The sequence below is a fragment of the Scophthalmus maximus genome, chromosome 18, assembly GCF_022379125.1.
Source record: "Scophthalmus maximus strain ysfricsl-2021 chromosome 18, ASM2237912v1, whole genome shotgun sequence".
Classification (NCBI taxonomy): Eukaryota; Metazoa; Chordata; class Actinopteri; order Pleuronectiformes; family Scophthalmidae; genus Scophthalmus; species Scophthalmus maximus.
In genome coordinates, this window is record NC_061532.1 from 9,678,557 (window position 1) to 9,695,276 (window position 16,720).

Genomic DNA, 16,720 nt, shown 5'->3' on the forward strand with positions numbered 1-16,720 from the left:
TCAATTTTCGAAATAAAACTGTTGTTGCGGGATGTAGTTTTAAGATATTTGTCATAGCTTCACATCTGTAGTCGGTTTATTTAGATAGAGCCTATTTGAAAATATGTCCCGACGTTTTTGGAGATGTATAATCTCCAAATGATGCAAAAGTGCTTCGTTTCACAATAAAATCACCAACTTTATAAAACCCCCACGAACAAACACACGTGAAAAAACGACTATGTGGTTAATTCAGACTTATTAGCACTGGGCCTCCACGACCTGCGCCATCTAGCGGACGTCTAGCAGTATTGCCACTTGGCCTCCATAGGCATAACATCCAACCTGGTTGTATCCGTTTCTTACATAAATGGTTTTCCGGTTAGAGCGGATCACTCTTTTAAAATAAGTAGTTTCATGGGACAGCAAACGCAAAAGCACAGCAAAGACAGACAACAAACCTAGAAATAAAAATTTAAAAAATAAGATTATAATGGTTACATAATGTTTTAATAACTATTGGACAGTGCTGCGTATGATAAAGACCTGCTTCCGCACTCCAGTCATATCGAACATTTTACAGATGTGAGATGATGAGGCAGGCGATTAGGTATTCAACTATACACATTCCATTTGAGGCGTCGTTCCAGGCTGATGCAGGTCAGGAGTGAGTTAGTCGGAAGGGATGTACACGGGTATGGGGCTGCTTTTCCACACAAAGAGGCTGAATGAAGACACGACTTGATCCATAATAAACACACAACGAGCTTTATCTATTGGCGAGGCCCCGGCAGACATGGGTTTGTTTTGATCAGCAGAAAGGGGAGGGTCGTCCTCTCTGACGTCACCCCCCCCCTCCCCCTCCTCCTCCTCCTCCTCCTCTCCGCGTCTCGTCCAGTGTCTGTGAAGCGGACCACCACCTGGCTGTTTACCGAGCCCCGCCGCAGTCAGCCATGGCGGCGCCGCTGGCCCACTTCGACGAGGACTGGCAGGACTTCAACGAATTCAAGCCGGCGTCGGCGTCGGCGTCGGCCGACCGCCTGGACCTGCTCAACTGCAACGTGGGCGACTCGTCGTCGGGCCTCGACGACTTGTCCGACCTGGACAACAGTTTCTCGGGGGAGATCTGCAGCTTCAGGTCGATGGAGGACCTCGTCCACGACTTCGACGAGAAGCTGACCGTGTGCTTCCGGAACTACAGCGCGGCGACGGAGAACATCGCCCCCGTCAGGCCCATCTCCGAGGACGGCTGCCTGAAGGACGACGAGTGAGTGACCAGCGTGTGGCGGCGGGTTTGTTGTTGGCGCTAACTTTTAATCTCTTAGCTGAAGCTCGAGCTCGAGCTAGCGGCCTCGCCGGGGCTCGCCGGGGCCCCTGCCCCCGCGTCCCCGTGTCCCCGTGTCCGCCCAGGAGCCGTCGCTCCGCTTGAACTCGGGTCGAGCAAAGGTTTCACCAGCGTGTGTGTTTATCTTCAAGAGAACAATCCTTCTGTCATCTGACCTAATACAACACTGTGACTAATACAACGTCCTTTAAGGGAAGAATCTAGAGTTGGAGTGTCATTTGTGTGTGTGTGTGTGTGTGTGTGTGTGTGTGTGTGTGTATATATGTATGTGTGTATGTATGTGTGTGTGTATACAGTATGTATGTATGTGTGTGTGTGTGTATGTGTGTGTATACAGTATGTGTGTGTGTATATGTGTGTGTGTGTGTATGTATGTGTGTGTGTATACAGTATGTATGTGTGTATATGTGTGTGTGTGTGTGTGTGTGTATATATGTGTGTGTGTGTGTATACAGTATGTATGTATGTGTGTGTGTGTGTGTGTGTATATATGTATGTGTGTATGTATATGTGTGTGTGTATACAGTATGTATGTATGTGTGTATGTGTGTGTATACAGTATGTGTGTGTGTGTATGCGTGTGTGTGTGTATGTATGTGTGTGTGTATACAGTATGTATGTGTGTATATGTGTATGTGTGTGTATGTATGTGTGTGTGTATACAGTATGTATGTGTGTATGCATGTGTGTGTGTATACAGTATGTATGTATGTGTGTGTGTGTGTATGTGTGTGTATACAGTATGTATGTGTGTATGTATGTGTGTGTGTATACAGTATGTATGTATGTATGTGTGTGTGTGTATGTGTGTGTATACAGTATGTATGTATGTATGTGTGTGTGTGTGTTTGATTGATTGATTGGTGCTCGCCTCTAAACCAGTGGTCTCTAAAGATCAATTGCTAGTGTTGACTGTGATGTTCAGGATTCCTGCTGTTTCCTCTCTTTGCCACCATACACACTTATACTTCATGTTTCATACATTACATTATTCCTCTCGACAAAGTTTTAGGTTGGATGTTACCCAGATATTTACTGAGGGATCGTCAATAATTTCCCGTTTGAATAGATGGTAACTGCCTTGTTTAAAATATCTTCCATGCCACCTTCCAAATCAAACCAGATGTATTTTTTCCTACACTGGACAAAAAGGACGCTCCTCCTTTCATTGGGTGTTAAACCTTCCTATATTTTATATTAGTACAATCATTTGAAAATATGATTCCATGTCTTGTGACCTGCTGACTCCAAACCAAGGCAGAATTGCCGGAGCTCGAATAGACGGGGAAATTAAATGATTGATTGATGAAGACTATACCACACCGCATTGAGACTTTTGCTTATATACTTACACTTCAAACTATACAATTTTTGATAGCATAATGATTGACAACATAATCACAAATGTTATCAAATCTGTTTGACATACAATGGTTTAGGGTGCAACTGAATGTATTTTTCGCTATCTGCGATATGGTTTGTCAGTTGTCAAGTATCACAACTAAGAATTTGAAACTAGTGCATGTCTGCTATTTTTTCTAGAAAAATAATTATGGAACTAATTCAGTCATTGTCAGATTCGTTGTCAAATCAATTTTCTTGAACAATAATTAAAGCCCTACAAGTGTCTGAAGTAGCTAGTGTATTAATATCATGAGAAATAAGATGGTCAGTCAGACATGAGCACGAAAGACTTATGATCTGACTCCAACCAGACCTTGGTTGCTTGGACATGGGAGTTTTCACTTGGAAATTTAGTATTTTAACTGGAGCAATGAACAATTGTGTTCTAAATGTCCTGGGGAATTGAGGAGTGCTCGTCAAATGGGGCGAAAAGCTCCGATGCTTGTTTCAGGTAAAGGAACAGAGGAGGGAGGCAGGGAATGGAATAATTGGACAGCAGCCCGGCGAAGCCCAAAGAGCGGTGCCAGGCTCAGTGAGAGTCTTTTCTGGATGGCTGCACTTTTGCAGGACGTGCCTAGGCGCCTAACAAGTTCCCCAGTAAGAACCGGGGCTGAGACGAATAACGGGGGATGACAAGGATGAAGTGTGTTTTTCCGTTAGTGGGTACACAGACAAAGCCAAACGTGTTTGTGTCAAAGCCAAGTCGTGCGTGTGAATTATATGTTGTGCCAGATAAAAAAACAACATCGGCATAAATGTATTTGAGCAAGTGGTCCAGACAAATTGGAACAGTGAAACTGAAATTATGTCGCCTCTTGGCGCACACTCACGTGTCGGAGACAGTGTCATTGCCTGTGGCACTAAAGATATTTCCTGCCAGCCTTTGCCCCATTTAGAACAACCCAGCAGCCCCCCCCCCACTCGCCAAGCTGTGCACGAGCACTTCGGGGAGAAACATGCAAGTTACGTAAACATTTGTCTGTGTGTGTGTGTGTGAATGAGAGGCTATGACGATGCAGAGCAACTCTGACACATGGACTCACAGCATCCATCCTCGCGCTGCTCGCAGCAGTCGGGGCTGGAGAGAATAAAAACACAGCGGCTCGCACGTGCACAGGGATTTTCATGAATCCTGCACCAACTCTGATTTTCTGTCACAGGGTTTGAAAAAACTTGCATAATGCCGACAGCTGGTTGTGTAGTTCAAAACACATTTTTGGTCATTAAATAAATTGCAGCCAATTAGAGTGTAGAGTTGAACAAGCACCGGATGTTACTGACGTTTGACTCAATGTATGTTACTGTGCACATTTTCCAAATTGTTCTCACTGTTTCGACACCGATGGTGGTGGCAGCTCTATTGCGCAGTTGAACAGTAAACTTGTTATGTTGAGTGGACTCCGCTGCACCATCTGCTCAGCTGTGATATGTTGTCTGCCTGCGCACACGCTGCACTGTATTGTAAACACTCAACACTCTGTCAGTAAAATGTACTGTTTCTAGATTAGCGAGCCAACTTACCGTTATTAAGGCTCAATGATGTAATCACACGGCTCCTTAAACGTGAGTTTGGCAAAAAAAAAATTCTAAATGGGCGGCTAAAAAAAAGCTCTTGAGTTTTCTGGCTGAACTATACACGTGTCTCGCCACGGGAAACGTGTGGTCGGGGAGTTGTTACATTCGCCAGTGGATTCAGGCGACAGCTGTGAGATGCAGCAGCATGAACATTGTGTGGGGGTGGTCGGAAAAGAGGCCACAACGTTGCCAAGTAATGTTGTGTCACGGTATGAAGAGAAGGAAACAGGTCTTTTCGTCTATACCGTGTGCTAAAAATGCTTCGCCCAGCTTCTGTTTTCTTCTGTACCAAACCTTTTTTTGGTTAATTACAATGTAAACCTCCCGTCCTAAATGAATCACGAATCCTTCTTACTTCTTTTCCCCAGAGTGTGGAACTCTCTGACAGATAACTATGGCAACGTGATGCCTGTGGACTGGAAGACATCGCACACTCGCTCCCTACACCTGCCCACCCTCAACCTCACAGAGCACGAGGTACCACACACACTCGCACATTCACAGTCTGTGTTGTAATGTTTCCAGCACACAGATGGCGTTTCCATAAATCTGTACACTTTTTGAAATGCCCCCCACTAAAAGAAGAACCAAGACATAAAATGTAAACGGTAATGTCTTCTCCCTTCAACTTGCTTAACCACCTTTTTGTTCTCTCTCCCCCTGTCTCTCGATCTCTTCTCCCCCTCATTTTCTCGATGGACAGAAGTTGGACAACCAGTCTCTCGATCTGTCTGACGACGAGGAGCTGAGGGAGCAGATGGACATGCACTCGATCATCGTCTCCTGCATCAGCGACGAGCCGCTCTTCACGGCTGAACAGGTGATGAATTCACACGCACACGTGCACAGGATGGTTTAAAAAGGCAGATGACGGTTGATTGTTGCGCTTTAGCAGTGAACCTGCGCTCATGCACAACCCAGCTGAGTTACAGATACACAGAGAGAGAGAGAGCAGGTGTTATGCCGAGCTCTGCTGCCCGCCGTTGTGGGAACACGCACAGCTAAAGCAAAAGCTACCGGTGTTGAGAAGAGGTCTGTCTGCCAAGCACAGTACAAATTTTATGGATGTTTTGACGGCCCACCGACGCGGCTATATTCCCCCCACACTCTGACAGACGGCTACAACGTGTTTGTGGATGTTTTCAGACATGAACTCTGGAAAAGTCAGACGCATTGACACCAACAGGAGAGAGAGAGACAGACAGCAGGGGAAAAGAACGAGGCACACAGCTCTACAATGTAGCAATGGCACTAAACACAAATTAATTTGTTTTATTTTATTATGATAAGTATAAAAAAAAACTGCTGCACTTTAGGTAATTAATGGGAAACACTGCCTGCTTAAATTTAAATTAAAGATTCCTAGGTTAAAGTTCAAGTTTTCTTCCTAATCTCCAGAATGCCCCCATGAAATTCCTTTAAATTCGGCACAAACGTCCACTTGGACATGAGGATGAACCAACTAGAATTTGGTGGTCAAGTTACAAAAGGTTTTTGGCCATAACTCAATAATTCATACTCATTATGAAAAACAAATACACAAAAGTCTTCACTACATATGCTGGCAAACAACCACGAGGCAGTGATTCTGAGAGGGCAAACCATTTTTTTGCGATCTGAAGCTGTTGGTTCTCTTAATAGCTCCTAAGGTAATAAAGTGCCACAAATCCGTTTGGTTTGACTGCACCGTCCCTGATATTCTCCCAAGTGGCTCACATGAACATCGGCTGTGGTGAGACTGTGCAGGTCGCTCTGACATCCTGCTCCGTAGTTGGTTAAAACGAAACAACAGCCAACAGCGACTGTGTTTAAACACATCGTCATGAAACCCTGGGGAAATACTACCTGAACATGCACTTTGTTTGTGTTTGTCTATTGTTTTTGGGGTGTTAGGTGATAGAGGAGATAGAAGAGATGATGCAGGAGTCTCCAGACCCGGAAGACGACGAGAGTCCCTCTCAGTCGGAAATGTCCATGCTCTCTCAGGACCTCCACGCTCTGAAACGCTCCGCCTCCAACACCAGCTACGAGGACCGTGAGTACCACAGCCGCTATGCGCATTCGCGATGGCACTTTCAAAGTTAACTGCGCTCGCCCCGCTTGTGAGCACTCGAGCGCCTTTTTCACACTCGACAGCTATCTAACGCACTTAATGAAGTGTAAGAGGTCAGGCAGTCCAGCACAGGAAGAAATGGCTACACAACTCCAGTACCATCCTTATGTAATGGGCAACAAATACAAACGGACAGCAGTTGTGTTATCACTGTGTTATATAAATAAACAGAAACAGAACAATAACAAAAAGATTCCAAGAAACACCACGTTTCCACAAGAGATCTTTGTCACAGTCGACTGGAATGTAATATTATTTGCTTTACAAATGCTTTTTTAAAATTTATGTTAGCTATTTAAAAGCTTTTGTTTAGTTTGTTTGTTGCACAAGATTTACATTGATCTTCGAATGGATAAAACACATTTTTCCCTACATCCTTGTACTTAAAGTGCCTGTCTCAGTTATTAATATATATATATATATATATAGCCTTACCCATCAACACTACCATGTTTCCAAACAAATCCATTCACACAACAAACAAATGAATATATATATATATATATATGTATATATATATATATATATATATATATATATATATATGTATATATATATATATATATATATATTTATTATATAAAATAATAATAATAAAAAAAATATTTCTATACACCCTCTCCAGGGCTGCGTCAGCTGTCCGTGTCTGAACTGACCGAGACTCTGGAGGAAGTGGAAACATCCATTCGCCGCTACAGTGAAGAGCTGATCCAGGCTCTGGCCCTGCGAGATGAACTGGAGTATGAGAAGGAGGTATGTTTGATTTTTATTCATTTTTTAAAATATATTCTTCTGTGTTACCTCAATGTTACTGCAACAAGGCAAAGACATGAACGGGATCTGTGCCGGGTGAGATTTTTAAAAAGCTGAGAGCAGTGTTCAACAGAATTTAAAAATCATAAGCCGTAAGACAATTCTGCAGTAACGCTTCATTGTGAAGAAGTTTTGTAAATGTTAAAAAACAGTTTTGAACAAAGGATCATTAAAATCTGTCGTGCAGTGAGAACAGACTGCGGTGCTCACGGCGTTCTGTGGGTCCGCGAGGGAGGTCAGCAAGTCACTGCCGGCCTCTTCTCTCGTCTGTCATGGTGTATTTATGTCATCGGAAATATGAGTAAAGCAATACAAAAAATTCAAATTGCGGTGTTATCGTAAAATCGGCACAAATAAAAATGTGACTTCTCTGTGCAAAACAGGTGAAGAATAGCTTCATCTCGCTGCTGATCGACGTGCAGAACAGACAGAAGGAGCACCGCGAGCTGCTGCGCAAGAAGAAGAAGATCAGGAGCACGACGACAACCGCGCCCAACGGCCAGAGGACAGTCAGCACGCACATACCTGGCACAGTGAGTCACGTGGTGGGAGTGGGAGGCATGAGCACAGATCCAACACATATATGACCCTGCATGTGTGATGACTACGATGAAACTGCACGCAAATTATAATCAGAGATATGCATGATGCACGATGGCGACCTGAGGGTTTGCACGGGGGAAGCTGCTTTTGTTCCAGCTCTCGGGGGGTTTTGTGCCGAGCCTTTTCCTTCTATCCCCTAATATACTCTGTAGAAACTTCCTCATCTCTCTTCACTCTCTTGTTTCCCCTCCTTCCTCTCACTCCTTTTAGCTCCTCACTTTGGAGGGACTCTCCAATGTCATTCAAAATGGTCTCCGTCAAACTTTTGGCAACACAGGAGGGGACAAACAGGTGCCCCTGCTCTTTCTTTCCACTGCAGTCAAAAAATCTGTGATGTTTTCTTTTGCTTTTCTTAATTTATGCTCCACACGAGCACCTTTGTTTCCTTTTCCACAGCTACTGCTGCCACCGGCCTTTGGTGTCATTTGTTCTGTCTGTCTTCTCTTTGTTGTTGATTTTTGTTCTCTTTTTCTCCACTTCACTTCTATTTATATATTATATATTTATTTATTTTGATAACTTGATTTCAACAAAGCATTACAGTATGTCATTTTTATTTTTGCAGCTTTAATTGTGTCATAATCTTCTGTTACTTTGTCTTAAGCCAGGAAAATACTGTCGCTTGATCACTGCGTCGCTTTTTGTTTTTTTACTTACTTACCTGCAGCTACTCTCAAATCTGCTGTCACTTACGTTATGTTCATATGATCTTACACTGGTACTGGCAAACTAAATATTTTTTTAACACTAGTTTAATAACTGTTAGAACACTGTCACAAGTTTAGTCTATTCTTCTTCCAAGATTAAATTAAAAGATTAAAGTATTAAGTGGCAATATATATGCATATATATTTTTTGTAATAGTTGAATAAATGTATTCTATATGATCTTTTCCTCCCAGTACCTGACCACGGTTATCCCTTATGAGAAGAACGCCGGCTCCACGTCAGTAGAAGACCTCCAGATCCTCACAAAGAGTGAGTGTACCCACACACACACACACACACATACACACACACACTTTTCCCACTTGTTGTCTGAAAGTTCCTGGAACTATTAGTCCCAGGAACTTTAATTCAAGTAACCAAAGGTTATTCACCTGCGTCGCCACCCCACTCTAAAGACCTATGGAGATTAGACAAATTAACCGACGGCGGTGGAGGCAATGAAGAAGATAAACAATAACACCATGACAACATTAAACATGGAGGCGATTCAAAGCCGTTGTTCATAAAAAGAGATGAAATAAGTAAAGAAACTGATTTTACGAGCTATTGCGGAGATTAGCCAATTGAGATGAAATGGTTGTGTGCTAAACCACCACCACCGTAGCAGGGACTGTTAAAGAAATCACAGCTAAAAAGGAAATTTAGATGTGGGTGTTTTTGTACCGTTTTCACTATTTTCTTTGTTTTACCTCGGTGTGTATTTTGTAAAGTAATGTTTCTCTCTCTTGGCCAGTCCTCCACGCCATGAGGGACGACAGCGAGAGGGTACCTGCCCTGCTCACAGACTACATTCTCAAAGGTAAACGCACTTATTACACTTTGCCCTCAGAGAGAAAATATTCTGGCAACTTCAGTCGCCGTGAGATGGTTTGTGACACGTATTTCAAGGCCTGTGTGTGACGCGTCCTTCTGGCAACACTGAGAAAATAGTAACACTCAACAGAGAAGTTAATTAAAGGGAGTAAAGACAGAAATTGTTTTTCTTGCCACACTGTTGACCATGTACCTTCCTTGTCTTTTGTCTGTGCTGCACTGTCCTTTGGGTAGCTCTGGTATGAGAGCAGAGGAAACTGAGGTTTGTGAGGCAATGACACACTAACACAGTTTCTTCACCTTCAGCCTTCATCTTTCAAACCGTTTTTCTCTCTCTCTCCGCGTAGTAGCACTTTCTCTCTCTCCACCCGCCTCCCCAAAGCAGCAGCCCCTCCCTCACCTGCTCTTTTGCCGTAGCGCCCGTCGCACTGTGCAGTGCTTTTCGACTGTGCGGCACCTTCCCCTCAAAACACCTGAACACACTCACACACATGACTCCCCCCTAACTGCGAGCTTGTAGCTGCTCATGTTTGCTTCTCATCCCCCCCCACACACACACACACACTTCTCCCTGTGGTAGGTGCTCTTCCATCCTTTACCTCGCTGCTCTCACAGAACAACATCGCTGATGAACTAATCTGTTCTCTGTCTCCACAGTTCTTTGTCCCACGTAAAGTCGAAAGGGCGAAGTCTCACCTGTCCAGGACCTTCATCTGGACTTCATATGGTAATCTGGAAGAATCCAGATGATGGATTAAAATCCAATCCCTCCTCCTAATTTTTCACAACATAGACTTTCTTTCCTTGTGGCATTTTTTTTTTACTCTGCCACTGTTGATTTTAACTCTAGATATAACCTGGTCTGTAAAGTTATTTTTATTTGTAATCTTTTAACTTTTTATTGCCTGAGTTCTTCAAACTTCTATTTCCTGACCGCACGATGACTATGTCTGTGGATGCCAGTAATCAGTATTAGTCTGAACACCTCACTTCCTGATTTGCCAGTGGCTCTTGAAAATGATTACGGGTCAGGGAAATACATTTTTTTTTTGTGATTCTGTGGGTTTCATCAGCAGGCTGTGTGAGAGAAATGCAGTTTAATCTGTTTTGTACATTGAATTCATTTGCATCTATGTAGTTCATGCCTGACAGGGAAACAAATCTCCGGATCTTAAAGTGCCAGGCAAGTATTAAGTATAAATCCTGTTTTTCCTGTTTCCTGTTCCTGAAACCTTGGCTTTAATAAGCTTGGTTGATTGATTGCATTTCATTTTGTCAGCTTAAAAAGGAGGAAACCCCTTTAATTTAAAAATCCCCAAAATCCTAGCATATTCGTTTTTAGATTAACGCTCAATATTAGCTCTTAGTTGAATGTTGAAATGAAATATTTTGTATACGATCAAGTGAAATTGCACAGTTTTGGGAATGTTTTGCTTTTTGGAAAAGGGAAAAGAAGAAAGTGAATTGACTTAGGAAAGTAAAAGCTGGAGGAACAAACACAAAGCATATATTTGTATATGGAGTCTTTGTTTTTCTGTGAGATTAGGGACATTTACGTCACCACGTTGCAACATCATTATGTAAATGCTGTCCGTTGACCTCTGAGCCCTCATGTAGTGACCCCATCCCCGACAACATCTGTCACCTCCCCAGGAGTCGTCATCACGAGTCTGCAAACTCCTTGTGTATTCCTTATTTGCATCAGTAGAAAAACGACCCATCTGGTTGTATTGTCGGATAAATAGTGTAGTTAAGGTTATGTCTGATTTGATAATTGTGTAGTTAAGCTTTCTATTGTTATAGGTTGTGGGGGTTCTCTTCTCTGTTAACCCTTTAACTGTTGTGTACATTTTTAGGGATTGTTATGGTAGCACTTTAGTCTTTCAGTGATCCGGTCATGTGATGGTGGAATATGTGACAGCTGCACTTTGGAGTCCGTCACACTAGATTTGTGTTAGATGAAGCTTAGGAACGTAAGCTAGCGGTACAGATAAACCTGTTCCGTGGCATTTTTGTTGTCATGCATCCCGTTCCGTCTTTTCACCTTAGCAATCATCACGAGCATGAGAATTCAAACAGCCTTTAAGGGGGGCTCCAATGATTTATTTTTAATTTTTTAACATTTTTATACACACTGCCACCACTTTGCACATCGTAAGGAGCACTACTCAGCCTGTAAAAAAGCTTTGTCTAGGTTGAGACAATATTTTTATTGCTTATAAAGTGTCTCAGCTCGAGACTTCAAATTTCGAATAACTCAGGAGTTTGAAAGATGTCAGTCGGTGTTCAAATGACAGTCCTCAATAACGGTACCAGAGACTCACTGACTGAACTCGGCGGGTCTAACAAAAACATGCCATCAGGTTGCTTTGTGGGAAATGTAGGATCCGTACCAGGGGCTAAAAAAACCTGCAGTTTTGACAACTCTGTTATTAATGCGCGTCCTACCACTCACCTTCTCGTCTCCCAGCTTTATGGCAGTGCGATATTAAATCACTGGAGCTCCCCTTTAAAAGCCACACAACACCAATCTAGCACATCACAGCACCAGCGAGTCAGCACACTAACGTTCAGATCACCAGCTACTACAGGGGAACCACACACTGTCGGATCAGGTCGAGTTGTCAGGTACAATCATCGCTGTCAGACGTTTAACATCTTGTTTTGAAAAAGGGCACTTGACATTCCTGAGTCTCTGTTTCTGACGACACTAAACAGCTCGACTACAACCTGCCGCGGTTTGATCTTCCCACACTCTGAATCTCACACTAAATACCTGGACAAGCAGAGGGAGGCGGTCACAGTAGCCTCTCGAGTACATCAGGGTAGCATTACACATGTTGGACATGTCAGGGTTTTTTCAAACACACAAACGCCCCAGACTCTGCTTAGTAGTAATAGTAGAAGGGGAATTTAGCAGTTTAATGGCACGTGATATCCTCTCAGTAGCATCCGCTCAGCGTAGCTCCCTAGTGGTTATAACTTAGATGCAGTTGTCGTGTAAAGAGGAAGAAAAGGGTCGAGATAACGATTGTGAACGTTGGGGTACGTCGCACAAAGGGTCGCCATTTATTCTTTTGTGAAGGATGACAAAAGCTCCTCGTGCTGTATTTAACTATCTTTATGTACTGATGCCAGCTTTGGAAGCGTTCACAGCCTAGCAACGTGCTGCATGCACTTTACTGCTGCAAACACATTTTTAATTCTGAAAAAAAATATTCTGCTAACGTATATATTTATATCACACTATAAAAGGACTGTGAAAAACTTGAATTCATTTGATTCACGAGCAATTTTAAGAAAACATCCCTCAGCTGATCGTAATCTGGTGAATCATAAGTTTACGAGAAAACGGTTTTGACTCCGATTTGTGTGAATTGATCTTTTGTTTAATCGTGAAACGTCAGTCAGTGCGGAGATCGCTGCGGGATCTCATCTCAGGCCATAGCCGCTCATTAGGCCTCTTCTTAGCAGACATATCAGTGTAACTACAATTTAGAGATTTATATTTATATATGCACGACAGAACAAGCAAACAAAATAAAAGGAGGCTGCCTTTGTAAATGCCTGAAACCTTTTTGTACTTTCAACTAGTTACTTCTTTTTTTTTAATTGCAATATAATTCCCCAATTGGGGGTTTTATGTTTACTGTCTCATGTGGTACTGCAGTATATTAATTTATTATGTAAATGTTCCTTTTGTAACCATATTATTGACTGTAAATGGTACAAGTGTTTGTGCCCACATTGCATTGCAACTCATTTCAAATAAATTAATATGTTAAGGCTCAAAGTGTGGTTTGGGTTCTCTCTGAGGTGTGTGTGTAAACGGTGAAACACATTTTCATCACAAACTTTATTAGAGCCATTTATGTATATGAAAAAGAAACAGGCCTGTAATTTCCTCAGCCTTAAGATACTGTAACAGTGACATTTGATGTAGTTAGTTTGAATTAAAAATCAGTTCAAGCTTATTAATGAGAACAAGTGTTTGTTTCTTTTTTAAAAGTAACGTTTTTATGTTCAAATCATGTTCCAAAGAGGTATCGAGTTAGGGTCAGGGTTGCTCTCTGGGATGACATCACAAATGCTGATTGGCTGAGGCCTATGTGTTGCTCTTTCACATATTTTTTGGCTGAAAATATTAATTTCAAGAATGTTATTTCAGCCTTTTTTTTTTTCTTCATTAGAGTTCTCCTCAAAAAGCTTCATTCTTCCTTCCGGTCGAAATGTTTCTTGTCTGGTTGTATCTGAATGTCAGCACCGTAACATTTTACACTTCATTCTTCACTTGGTTGCCACAGTATTCCAACGGTCTCTTCATGAATCTCGTTGACTTCTTCTTCCTTCGTTTTTCATCGTTGAGGGGAAATGAACTTCCCCTCAGCTGAGGCTCACCTCATACTAACTTCTAACCAGCTGCAGTGACTCTTCACGGGTCGGAGACTGAACACAAGGTGGATTTCACGTGAGCGCATGGCTGCACTGTCCCGTCAGGTTCAAAGGTCGTCCTCGGGTCACAGGTTGGTGTCGGTGAACATGGTGTGCTCCTTCCTCACGGTGCTGAAACCTTTGATGGTGTCAACAAATTCCTCGTCGTCCATAAACTATACGGGAGAAGAAAAAGAGCCCATTAAGTGGAGGATACATGTTTCATGGGCCTTTAATGCACCAGTGTAAATATCCAAGTTTGTTGATGCCTCCACTTTTTCCACCTGTGTCTTGTAGCCTTTAGAAACATACACTTCAAAATATGGTTTCAGGATCTCTCACCATCCCACTGTCGTGGCCCGAGACGTTCGGGTCCCACGCTCCGTCGTCTCCCGCGAGGGACTTGCCGTCCATCACCTGGCTGACGCTGCGTCTCAGAGAGTTCACGCTGAGGATCCCGAGCTCCCCCTGCGGCGGGTCGTCGCCGGAGGGCTCGCATTTGGCCTCCAGCACTTCCTGGAAAGACAAGGAGATGAAGAAGAAAACGACTGAACACATTATGCCCAGGCACAAGCAAAGCTGTTAGTTTTGAGTGCATTCATGCGTTTCTGGAGTTTGACCTCTATCTTCATGGTGAAGCCCTTCAGGGTCACGCTGCTGGAAAAGCCCGTTGTGTCGGGCACAGTGTCGAACTGAGGAAGAGAGAGGGGGAGACTTTAACAAGGGGGAGAAATCTTTGACACTAGAAGTAAATTCTCACCGGCAAACCAAAAACATGGCTATTATTTGTTACACATGGTTTATGATATATTTATTAAAGAACATAAATTATTTTTCGTGGAGCTTTTTATGCTTTTTATGTTCTTTAAATATTTTGTTGTTTTTGTTGTTTCTTTTTTTCTGGGAATGAAGCACAAATATAAGAATAATTATTACAATAATAACAATACATTTTATTTACAGAGCACTTTTCATTGCTAAAAGCAATCTCAAAGTGCTAAAAATAAAATTTAACTTTACAAAGTAGTTATCCATCTAAAACCTTATATATGGAAAATGAATTAAAACGAATCGGCTAATCAAATGCCAAATTCTATCAAATATGATTCTTGAGGTGAATGTCCCGTCACCAAAACAGAGTTGCCGTGCGGGTAAACAGCCATGGGGTTCCTCTTCTGCATGGGCAGGGCCACTAGTGGGGGTCTCTCTCGGGCGAAGGGCGGTTTGTTCAGCGCCTGAGCGGAGGAAACAAGATTTCACCTTTTCACCTTTCAGTCAACTTCAGTAAACTCTATTTTTCATGCTCACTCTCGTCCCCCTGCTTTCCTTACTAGGAGAGGATTTGTTGACAGCACTGACTGTGTGTCAATGATGTCTGTGTCAGTCTTGCTGCCGGGTCTACGTCTGGACCTTCCACCTTCAGCACGCATGGTAACACAACATCACCCGTGGCTCTCACCTTATGGAGCACGACGCCTAACGCAACGGCCAGCAGCAGGAGGGCGATGCCTGCCATCACCGCGATGAACCACAGCTCCTGGACGAGCGGCCGGTCTCCCTGACCTCCCTCTGCCCGCTCACCTTCCCCCACTCCTCCTCCTCCTCCTCCTCCTCCAGGAGGAGTGGGGCTCTGGGATTCTAGAGGGAAGCACATGAGCAGCTTGTGAGTTTGATAGAAACTATTCAAATCATATTGTGCAGCATTTTGGTTTTTTTTTTTAAATGTCAAGAGCAGTATATGTTTTCCCTGGATTTAAATCTCATTTATTCAGTACAATGATCAACAATTAAAAATGTTTTTATCAAATAAACCCACACATTTTCAAGCGTTTTTCCCACAGTCAGATAGATTTTAGCCTCATGTCATCTCTAGTGAGACTGTATTAACTTCCTTTGAACACATCTGGACTATACTTGCTGGTAGTTTTGCACTGGGCCTTTGAAGACTCGCACGAGAGACAAACTCGCTGGAGGTCAATTTTGAGTAAATGAACTCGCCTTTTTCTCTTAAATTCTCCTTTTCCCGTATTTGCTTTTGACTTTGACTGTAAGGTTTACATTTGACGAACAGACATCACAAGTCAGCACTGTGAGGAAGAAAGAAATAGAAAGACGACCACGCATGTACTGCGGAGGAGATAATGTAACTGGAGACGCACTGGCTTTGCGTGGCCTAGTTTCCCCCTTAATTAGCCACTTCCATCCATTTATATATTCCCATAGCCGCGTGTCGTCTGAAATATGTGGGGACTTTGAATATTAATCGGTATGTTTAACAGTAAATTGTTCGGCCCTCAAGGCCCTGGTGGGGTGCCAGTTAATAAGTCTACTATTTCATGCTCCAGGACAGGCCCTCCTGGAAAAACCTAGTTGTGTCCAAGCTATTCGTGTTTTTAGACTTTCATAAAGAGCAAAGTGTAGAAGGAATCATCGAGAGGGAGGGAGGGAGAGTCGACTCACCAGTGCTGAGGTCCGTGGTTTCGGCCTGTGGCGGGCGTGCTGGCAGCCCCTCGCCGTGTGACGCATCGATCAGAAGGCCAAAGATCTGCCGGCCGCTTAGGATCACACCTGCCGCCCCATCAATATTTTACACCTGATGCTTTTACTTGCTGCCTCGCTCTCTCCGGCGGCGCACAGGTGAGGCGAGACGTGGAAAAATATATACTCCCATCATGTCTCGGTCCCTGCACCGAGGGAGACGTGTCCCAGAGAGCTCGAGGAAGAAACACCTCCTCCAGTATCAGAGCAAAGACCGAACTCCGTGTGTGGCTCCTCGTATCCTCTCAAACTCCCATCAACCTTTGCTTTTCTTCAGCAGCGCCATGGCAACAGCCCAGTGTCAGGTCTCAGTTTACCTGTAGAGGCACGGTGGCAGACATATCACCCCCTCTGCTCCTCGGGTGCTCCTCTGACTCT

At 43.4% G+C, this 16,720-nt stretch overlaps 2 protein-coding genes across 6 annotated transcripts; one reads left to right on the forward strand and one right to left on the reverse strand.

Annotated features, from left to right (window-relative positions):
* Nucleotides 1–569: 569 nt before the first annotated feature.
* On the forward strand, nt 570–13,166 carry fez2b (fasciculation and elongation protein zeta 2b). Of its 5 annotated transcripts, XM_035618112.2 has the most exons (11): nt 572–1,246; nt 4,672–4,780; nt 5,007–5,123; nt 6,197–6,338; nt 7,042–7,169; nt 7,613–7,762; nt 8,043–8,123; nt 8,734–8,809; nt 9,294–9,359; nt 9,608–9,635; nt 10,031–13,166. In XM_035618112.2, exons 1-10 carry the CDS (start codon nt 933–935, stop codon nt 9,616–9,618), a joined length of 1,194 nt encoding a protein of 397 aa, XP_035474005.1. In that variant the 5' UTR covers nt 572–932; the 3' UTR covers nt 9,619–9,635; nt 10,031–13,166. The 5 variants fall into 5 exon arrangements, 4 of the variants coding, with proteins under 4 accessions (XP_035474001.1, XP_035474005.1, XP_035474003.1 ...); XR_004786413.2 differs by having other exon boundaries at nt 570–1,246; nt 9,294–9,635; XM_035618110.2 differs by lacking the exon at nt 9,608–9,635 and having other exon boundaries at nt 573–1,246.
* Nucleotides 13,167–13,647: 481 nt separating this feature from the next.
* On the reverse strand, nt 13,648–14,439 carry si:ch211-57i17.5 (usherin). The gene is made up of 2 exons (XM_047328756.1): nt 14,147–14,439; nt 13,648–13,980 (listed from the first exon to the last, which is right to left on the reverse strand). The coding sequence occupies exons 1-2, from the start codon at nt 14,360–14,362 to the stop codon at nt 13,891–13,893; spliced, it is 306 nt and encodes a 101-aa protein (XP_047184712.1). The 5' UTR covers nt 14,363–14,439; the 3' UTR covers nt 13,648–13,890.
* Between the last annotated feature and the right edge of the window lie 2,281 nt (nt 14,440–16,720).

What these genes read in the sequence shown, in the direction of transcription:
- fez2b (XM_035618108.2), top strand. Translation starts at nt 933, where the DNA reads ATGGCGGCGCCGCTGGCCCACTTCGACGAGGACTGGCAGGACTTCAAC. An exon ending in TCAACCTCACAGAGCACGAG is followed by an intron (nt 4,781 to 5,006) that starts GTACCACACACA and finishes CTCGATGGACAG; the next exon opens with AAGTTGGACAACCAGTCTCT. An exon ending in CCTCCAGATCCTCACAAAGA is followed by an intron (nt 8,810 to 9,293) that starts GTGAGTGTACCC and finishes TCTCTTGGCCAG; the next exon opens with TCCTCCACGCCATGAGGGAC.
- si:ch211-57i17.5 (XM_047328756.1), bottom strand. Translation starts at nt 14,362, where the DNA reads ATGTGTTCAGTCGTTTTCTTCTTCATCTCCTTGTCTTTCCAGGAAGTG. An exon ending in CGGGCCACGACAGTGGGATG is followed by an intron (nt 13,981 to 14,146) that starts GTGAGAGATCCT and finishes TCTCCCGTATAG; the next exon opens with TTTATGGACGACGAGGAATT.